A 9,325-nucleotide genomic window follows, 5' to 3' on the forward strand; every position below is an offset into this window, starting at 1 on the left:
AATCCGTCACAGGGTTTCCTAGTATGTCTAATGGATAATTCTAGATCCTGCGAAGTTGACAATATTAACCATCACTAGAGGCCAATCAGACTTCATGTGGTGGGGCTGTAAAAAACAAAACCACCAAAACTGCAGTTGTGATATTTAAAGCCAGAGACAGAACACACTCAGTCAGGCAGGGAGCAACCAAACCAACAAACATGGACAGGAACAAGCAAAAATATCTCACTAGGGTTTTTCAACACTCAGCAATTGTCTGGAAAAAATGGTCACTCTGAGTCAGCCTTCCCAGACTTACAGTACCAGGCTTCTCCAAAGGAACAAAATGGACAAGATAAATCCATGAATTGAAAAGGGATTTATTAGACTGAAGTACAGGAAGTGTTTCAGGTAGTCCACCAATGGCCACTTCACACTGGAGACTGATTCTAGTAGTCATTTAGTCCATGAAGCCGTATGTCTCTGCAGTTCCAATCTGGCACTGGAGGCTGGTTTTCATGCTACATGAGAATGCTGTGGAAGTGGGTTCTAACACAGATGAAGGATAAATGAACCTGACAGAGTGAGAGAAAAGCAGTTTTTGTCTTCCATGTCCAGAAGGTGCCACCCATACTTAGGGTGTCTTCTAGCTTTAAAAAAGAAGTGGGAGAGGGTGGGGATGGTAAGCAGGGGGAGGGGGGAGGGAACAGGGGATTGTTTTAGTTTTTTTTAATTTTTTTTCTTCTTTTCTTTTCTTTTTCTTTTTTCTTTTGGAGGGGAACCTGGGAAAGAAGATATTGTAAATAAAGAAAACATCTAATAATAATAATAATAATAATAATAATAATAATAATAATAATAATAAAGAACTCTAAAAAGGGGCTGGAGAGATAGCTCAGTGGTTAAGGGTACTGACTGCTCTTCCAGAGGTCCTGTGTTCAATTTCCAGCAACCACATGGTGGCTCACAACCATCTGTAATGGGATCTGATGCCCTCTTCTGGTGTGTCTGAGGACAGATACGGTGTACTCATTTACATAAAATAAATAAAATCTATTTTTTTTTAATCCTAAAAAGAGTGCCCAGCAGCTTGTATTTTAGTTGATTCCCGATGCAGTCAAACCGACAATCAAGATTAGCCATAACAAATGCACACAGACCGGGTAAAAGATTTATCACACTAATGGGCAGGAAAAAAAATGTGAATGGAATACAAGGAGCTAACTTAAATGCTGGCAAAGGGTAATAAGGTACATAGGTGCATTCAGTGGAGTGCTGTGCTGCAATGAAAATTGGTGAGGTACTTTTGTGGCCTGCAAGTATTCTCACAACTTCATAAAAAAAAAAAAATAAAGAAAACACAGCAAGCTTTAGTATTGTTACCCTAAATAATGGCTTTGTGAGTCCCTTAAGGAGTCACAAATAAGGGCTTTATGGCACCCCTACCATGGGTACTCTGAGTATTACCTTTAAGTAGGAAAATTATGAAACTTTTAATTCACATACATTTAAATTATAAAATTACAAGACTATATTTGTATACAAAGAAGTATACACTTAAATTTAAATAAAAGCTTATTTTATGTGAAACACAAAGGATCCAGGAGAAACTATGAGTAAAGCTTGTCTGCAGGTATACTGAGACAAGAGCAATGGTTCACTCCTATAGTCTCAGTACTTTCCAGGTTAGAGAGGCAATACTGTAAATCTACAGCCATCCTGGACACCACCTCACACAAAGACACAAAGGGTAATGACATTATTAAATCAGATTAAAAGAATTATCAGTTATTTTAAAATAAAAAGAACATACATAAATAATGTTGGTATTATGTTAAATATTTAATAATTTTATTTAAGTTACAATAATCACAAACATTTCTTCAATCGCTCCAACAAGAAGTTAAATTACTTAAATAGTTTATACCCATCACTTAAGGTTCCATATCCCTCCATTTCAGTGCTGCCATGGAAGTGCAATTCTCAACAGATATAATACACTCATGACTGTGACGTTGAAGTAGTCATAAAAGCCATCTCTAAACGCCAGAGCACCTAGTATCTAATGAAAGTGACAGCACGTTCACTGTATGGACAGCTACTCAATGGATCTTCGATAGGAGACGAGTTCTGTGAACACTGTTAATGCTGGAGTGCAAATTCACACAAAACACTTCTCCATGAAACATATCTTCAAAAAATTAAGTCTTAGCTAACTTAAAGTTGCAAGGATGTTTTTCTAATAAAATTAATTAACATCTCAAGTTGTTTGGTGTTTAGATGATTTTCAACTTCCCCATTATCAAAAAACATTTGATGAACCTTAAAAACTTATTAAAACATTTCACGATTAGAGGGGGCATTTGAGACCTCAAATAAAAAGGTTTATTTTTATAAGTCTAACTGTAACAATTCTGACTTTTTTTTAATTGGTATAATCCTTTTATTAGCTAAAAACTTTAATTTTTAACTCTGGAAAATTGTTTAGAAAGTCAATAGCAGTGATGATTCTAAAAGTCTCCAAATAACACTTTCTTAATATCTGAGTCAAAATTCTAGCTTCAATACAGATACCATACAAGCACTTCTTGAAGCTGTCATGGTATGTCATAGTTATAAGTTATGTTAGGAAAAGGGGTTTTTGTTTTGGCTGTGGCCCATTTAGTTTCCTTTCTACTTGAAAATTATCGCCTTCTGGTAACTAATCCTTTTGAAGTGCTAGGAGATAAAATGAAGGCCCTGGCTATTAAACTGTCTGCTATTGTCTGACATGGATACCTTTCCCCAGCCAGCCAGCTCTAAAGCAAATACTGGTTTTCCTCCTGCAGTGCACACTTGTCTACTGAATCGGTCACCCAACGTTCTTGCAGGATTTTAAACTTTTTCTTAAGCGTTCTTCTGAATATTTTAAAGTCAGTAACTCGTGTCTGATCTTCCCCAATGATAACGTGAGACACCCCTTCAGATAAGTAGGAAACTACCTTTGCTCCATGAAACCGCAGCTCAAGTGCTGTAACACCTAATCTCGTGGCTTCAATTTTGGAACTCAAGTCATTAATAACAGCATACAAGTCCAAATAAATGGTATAATGTCGAAACATACTGAGAGGAGAGTGATCCCAGGAATAACGGCCTTCTAAGTCTGCAATCACAGGGGCCATTTCTTCAGGAGTCTGCTGCTCACTGGGTTTAATTCCTACAAACACTTCTTTCAGTTGATCCAAATCTGTGTTAACAAAATAGCTATCACCGTAGCAGTCATATTCACGGGCAAAATGCTGCTTTGTTGATGGGCACATGTGAATCATAAAGCGAGGTTGCCATGGCACGCATGTTTTTGTTTTAAAACACTCTAAAAGCCACTCGGGCCTGACAACATCGTGTCTACCTGAAGAAATGATGTTTCTCACTCTAATGTTCTCAGAGCCTGCAATCACACAGTATGTATCTGGCCCTGGATTCTGTACTATGTAACCACCAAATTCTGCAATTCTGTTCTCTAGGTCAGACTTTGGATGACCATCCAATCCACTCATAACACAAAACTCAACATCTTCAAATACATTAGAAACTTTGTTTATGTTAGACAGGTTAGGTGCTTTTAAGTGTTCGATGATTCTGACTGCTTTCTTCATCTTGGAGATGGGTTTCCGCCTTTTTTCTCTAGGTTCATCATCATCACCTACATGGAGGTGTTTTGTGGCCAGCTTCCCTGATGCCTTCCCCCTCAGCTGCTCCAAGTCACCCAGTGTCATACATTCATGCCACTCTTTGTCGTCTCTGATCTTCTCAATGCGTGGGAAGCGCAAGGTCGAGCCAGTCTTGTACATGTCACTGGGGACGATCTCTGCTGCCTTGATCTGAACGATGACAGAGTTCTGAGGCTCGATGTACACTTCTGGCTTCTCTGTGCCACACAAAATGCTACTTGGTGGAGATTTTCTATGAAAAGGCTTCCAGTATTTTGCCAATTTCAAGCCCAGGTCATAGAGTTCTTTCATGGTGTAACCTGACCCAACACGGCACAGAGTGTGGAATACAGATGGCCTGTCACCAGGAGGTGGCGTCTCTGCCACTGCACACAAAAAATGAGACATCATGCCACCTCGTGAACCTTTACCCCAGTAGCCCCCCACAATTAGGAGGTCTAATTCATCCATTAGTCCACTGACATACTCTGGTTTAATCTTTAGCCACCCTTCACCTCTTTTGTCTGGCTTGTAAATGGACAGAGGGTGTTTAACCATGATCCCCTCTTCTCTCTTGTCTATGGCATCATTTAATGCATCGACTACTTCCTTCTTTGTATGAGCTTGAGTTTTCTGCACTATTTCTATTCGACCTTGAATGGGTGTGAAGGTGCTACAAAGGATGTCATACCTCTTCCTAAGAGTCTCACGTCCTAGCTTCTTATTATTAACCATCAGCACATCAAAAACACAGTAACATGTCTGCAGGTCAGAATCTTCGACCATCCTTTTGATATCAAACTTGACCCCCTTCTGCATGAAAGTCTGTGTGGTTGGATTGTAGGCCATCATCTCACCGTCAAGGATGCACACTTGTACATCTGTCCTGAATGCATTGTGAATAAATGGGGTGAGCGAGCCTTCCTGTGGTGATTCACCAAACTGATCGGTGTAATTGTAACCATTTCTGGAGAAGTACCGGTACAGTGTGCCATCTTTGTGCATCTGCATGCGCTCACCATCGAGTTTAGTTTCGATGTAGAAACTCTGCTGCTTCATGTCCTTCTCTACACGCTCCACGTCGGCTACAGCGGCTAGCATTGGCTTAAAGGCAGAAAACAAAGTGATGGAGATGTCGCTAAGCCCTACAGAGGGGTCATGTAGCTGCCTACAGACCTTTTCCAGGTCTGTGGTGACGTTGTGCAACTCAACCGCATCATTGTGGAAAATGTTAAATATCGTTTGTTGACTGACACCAAGCTTTAAGTCTTTGATAATCATGCGAATCAGCCACTTTTGCTCGAGTGCTGAACTCTGGGTTATTAACTGAAGAAGGCTCTTTTTCACTTGGTCTTTTCTTTTGCCAGAGTTATTGCTGGCAACTAAGTCTAAGAGTTCATTTACCTGCTGTATGGTTAAGCTTCCTTTCTGTAAGCACCTTGGCTTCAGAACAAAGTACGCAATCATCGCAAAGTCCCCAGCGTCCGTGTGAGTTCCACTGGGGGTTCGGTAATTCAGGAGCTTCTGAGCATCCTTGCCTTCTCTTGGTAAATTCAGCAATTCGATGTAAAGCTTAGCGAGCATGGTCTCTTTGATTCCATAAGCCATCCTCTCTCTTTCTAATTGAGGGAGAATAAGTCTCATTGCTGGGTAAAAAGAGTCTGGAACATCCTTTTTGTTCTTATGAAGAGCATCATGAAATTTTCTCCAAGAATCTAAAAACTCCTTGAAGTGCCTGATTTTTTCTGCCCGGTCTTTGCCTTTCTGTATTCGTTCTAATGTGGAGCATAAGTCTGCAAAGGGGACATGAGCTGCAACAGTTTGTGAAGTTTGTGAGGAAGCCATGGAAGCGACAACAAATCTTCTGGTTTTAACTGATAAAGCAAACAGGAGAGTAACTTTAAGTGGCAGTTGCAATTTATAAATATTTATAACAATGTGCTTATAGAGATGACTTAGATCATAGTAACTTAAGTTTACTTAATAGCAAGAGGCCAATGCAATAAATGGATATGCATGTAGCTGCTTTCCTTTTCATCCTGGCCAACCTTCCTATCAAGTCTCAGCTTTATTTCCTATGCCTATCAATGTATCTTAAATGTTAACATTCAAGGATAGTCTATCTGCTGACTAGCACAGAATACAAAAGTATTTCTCGTAATGAAAGTCAAATCAGTTGTGGCAAAGTTTTCTCCTAGGTTTCCAAGTAAAGTCTGTTTCTTGTTTCTTGGATAATTACACAGCACCTAAGACAATCTAATTGCCATCAATGATTTTAACAAATCACTTGCTCACTGAATTGAAATCCTATTTTTTTAGTATTCTGAAATCTGAACCATGGTTGACAAAAACAAATGGCACCCATCTTTCTCTTCCAGCCCAACAAAGTTTATGTCTACATTTACTGACAGCCTTGACAAATCCCTCTGCCACTCAAACTGGGAATCATCTCCCAAGACGGCCTCATTTTTACCTACTTTTATCATAGATACACAAATATTAATTTATTATTTTTTGTTCATTTCTTTCTGCCACTATTTTCCAAATATTCAGTGACTACATTGTGAGCCAGGCAGTAGGCTATGGCAGCATATATACTGTAAAGAACAAAGGGCACAAAGAGAACAAATTATGATAACACAGTGCTTTACCAAAGATAAAATCAAAATCCCAACCTTATCAATCACTGCCTTTTTATCGAAGGCTTCGAAAATCAAGGAAATAATTGAATAGGATTTAGAATGTTCCCTAACATGTGTTACCCCAAGTGTGAAATTCTTTGAAAATTTAAACATCCCTATATGTTCTATAGGAACATATGTCAGTTACTTTAATGTGGCTTAAACTATATAATAGTCAAATAAGTATTCTAAAAATGATTTCAAGTAAAATGCATGTTCCAGGAAAAACAGTCAATGCTTTATTATGTGACTAGACGACAGCATCTGGCCAGGCAGTAGAGATTACGAAATTCCTCACACTCTACTTCCCTACTCCACAAAGAAAAGTCTCACATCAAGTGGCAATTTGTAATTTCAGTGATGAATATAGTTCACATTTGTTTGTGGAACTAATTATTAAATGCTTTATGGAAAGGGGGGATCAGGGCTGGGCTGGTTAAACAGACACCAGCAAAGCTGGCTGACAACATGGTTCTTCCTGCCCTGGAAATGATTCACAGCATTAGTAGCTTATGGAGGAAAAAACAAACGTTACTTCTCAGACTTATTTTTGACAGAGGAAACACAACTAATTCAGCAGGTCAGATCAAGATACGCGCACCTAAGACTGTATCTTTTGACATTTTTAACTGAAATTTTGGTTAACTGCTTCCCTTGTTGAAGCTGGTTTGCATAACTGACTGCACCAGCCACCTGGTTCCTTCAAGTGAGCACATGGTGGTGCAGAATACTACAGTTATAATTTCTGCACAATGCATGTAAAATGAAGTACATTAAGAAATACTTTCTGAATGTTCCAATAAAGGTATACTTCTATAGGTATATCTGTAGAATATATACATAGTCTCCAACTTTTTCTCAACCAACTGGAGCAAACGATTCAAGTTGCGTTTATAATAATAGTGTATTTTAGGCAATTGTGTGAATACACGTGCATCTTAAGATAACTATAAACACAGAAAACCAAGAATTCAAATGACTATAAAACACACAAATTTTGTTCAACGCCAACTGCAGGAGTTAACTATCTAAATCTCTGTTTTACCTGCTCTCCGATTTATTTTTTTTTTTTATTTTTTATTTTTGGCACTCGGAAGTTTGATATTATGCTTTCCATTCGCAATAAAACAAGTTTCTTGGCAGGCTTCAGGTGCTGAAGTTCAAACCGCACTCTTAAACATTTTAACTCGTGGTAAAGTCGATTACCACAGGCGTTGGAAGGTGCTCAAGCGGACAAGCCTTGATACCGGTTGCTTCAGCGCTTTGCTTACCTGAGCAGCCGGAGAAACCCAAGACTGAATGTAGGAGGAGCTGGGGGAGTGCGCCGGCCCCAGGTAGTCAGGCGGCAGGGGCAGGGGAGTGTCCGCAGCGAGCCAGCAGCACGGCGGGAAGGCGTCACCCCACGAGAAGCTCCCGGGCGGTGACGCTGGGACCCGAGGCGCTGGAAGGACGCCGCCTCACTAGGACCAAGAACTTCCCTCCTTCCTCCAGACCGCCACACCGCTTGCCTAGCAGCATCCCACAGGTCGCCCAACCTCATTCCGACCGGAAGCTGCTGCCACCAGAAGCCGGATGGGTGTTTCCGCCAGCTGCTTACCGCGCAGGCGCAGTGGAGACAGGAGAGGCGGGGGCGGGGCAGAGGGCGGGCGGGGCGGGGCGCGGTGGGATGGGGGCGGGGCGGAGGCGGGCCGGCGCGGCGGCTCAGAGTGCCTACGCAGCCCTCAGTGGTCTAAGCTCGTAGCAGTGCACACTCATCCTTCGCCGCTGGATGTCATCGTTGAGCCGAACTTGAGAAACTTGGAGCCTAGGTTGCTGCCCAGACGTGACTGGTTTGTAAAGCCTTCAAGGACAGACTGCTTGTCCCCGACTCTCTTACTCCTCTTCTCTCCCTTGCCTCTAACCCCCTTGTTCCCCCTCTCTCCCCATTCCCTTCCCCCCTCTCTCCACGTGGTCTTGGCCGACTCTTCTCCACTCTCCCTCTCTCTGCCTTTCTCTGCCTCTGCTACCCTCTTAACTCCCCTCCCCATGCCCTAAATAAACTCTATTCTATTCTATACCGGTGTGTTTCTGGTCCCTCAAAGGGAAGGGATGCCTCGGCATGGGCCCGCTGAGGCATTCCCTACCCCCACACTTCGCCAGAATATATTCTTAAAGCTCTTTCTCTTTTTATGGTCACAACAGATAGTGAACACTTTACTGTTGCTCAATAACTATACTAGATACTTGAAGTAGAAGTATAAACTTATGCCCCACATCTCAGGAACTCTTACGTTCCACTGGCAGTGGTGGCTATGACCTGCCCTACTCCACCAATAAGAATTCAGAAATTATGGGTAAAGTGTAGAGAACAGTTTCTTTGAAGGTGAAACCTTGCAGTACTGGTGAGACGCTAGAGTGTCAAGTGCTTTTCAGGAGTTGTCTAATGTGTTCACACCCCAGGAGCCGGATTCTACAGCTCCTTGTGGCCAATTATTTTCTACGAAGTTTCCCTTATCTCTCAATTGTTACCTGTGATGTTGCAAAGCCACACTTTGCTATACGGGAACATCAGCAGTGTTTGTACAGCTCGTGTACATCCGTGCCTTATTCAACTGCTCCTGAGCTCCGACGTCAGGCACGGGTGGGACTTTGCTTTACTCATAGGAGAACCGCAAATTATGAGCCGAGAAAAGCTAGAAGTTAATTCAAAGCTCTTGCTCTAATGTGTTTTTTAGCTGCATGGTTTGTTTTGTTTTCTCCTCAGTGAATGAGAAATAAAATAAAATAAAATAAAATAAAGGAAGGACATAACTACCTGAAAGTTGGGCATGGTGGAGGAGAAAATTTAGTGTAGATAAAAGAAAGAGCATAGCCAAGGGCAGGCACATTTGGGAGAGTTCAGAGTGAATATGACCCTGAGCTGGACCTCAGGACTGCAGTCAGGGATGCGTGTATAGCCTTAGTAGGTCACTTCGATGGTGGTCGGAGAGGCGGGGG

At 41.5% G+C, this 9,325-nt stretch overlaps 1 protein-coding gene across 2 annotated transcripts; it reads right to left on the reverse strand.

The window, feature by feature from the left end:
• Positions 1–339: 339 nt before the first annotated feature.
• Lig4 (DNA ligase 4) lies at positions 340–7,930 on the reverse strand. 2 transcript variants are annotated; one of them, XM_031338991.1, is made up of 3 exons: positions 7,621–7,930; positions 2,961–5,542; positions 340–761 (listed from the first exon to the last, which is right to left on the reverse strand). In XM_031338991.1, exons 2-3 carry the CDS (start codon positions 5,511–5,513, stop codon positions 699–701), a joined length of 2,616 nt encoding a protein of 871 aa, XP_031194851.1. In that variant the 5' UTR covers positions 5,514–5,542; positions 7,621–7,930; the 3' UTR covers positions 340–698. The 2 variants fall into 2 exon arrangements, with proteins under 2 accessions (XP_031194851.1, XP_031194850.1); XM_031338990.1 differs by lacking the exon at positions 340–761 and having other exon boundaries at positions 1,809–5,542.
• Positions 7,931–9,325: the final 1,395 nt, after the last annotated feature.

The sequence above is a fragment of the Mastomys coucha genome, unplaced genomic scaffold (assembly GCF_008632895.1).
Source record: "Mastomys coucha isolate ucsf_1 unplaced genomic scaffold, UCSF_Mcou_1 pScaffold22, whole genome shotgun sequence".
In the NCBI taxonomy this organism is placed as follows: domain Eukaryota; kingdom Metazoa; phylum Chordata; class Mammalia; order Rodentia; family Muridae; genus Mastomys; species Mastomys coucha.

Coding starts and splice junctions, on each gene's coding strand:
- Lig4 (XM_031338990.1), bottom strand. CDS start 5,513: ATGGCTTCCTCACAAACTTCACAAACTGTTGCAGCTCATGTCCCCTTT.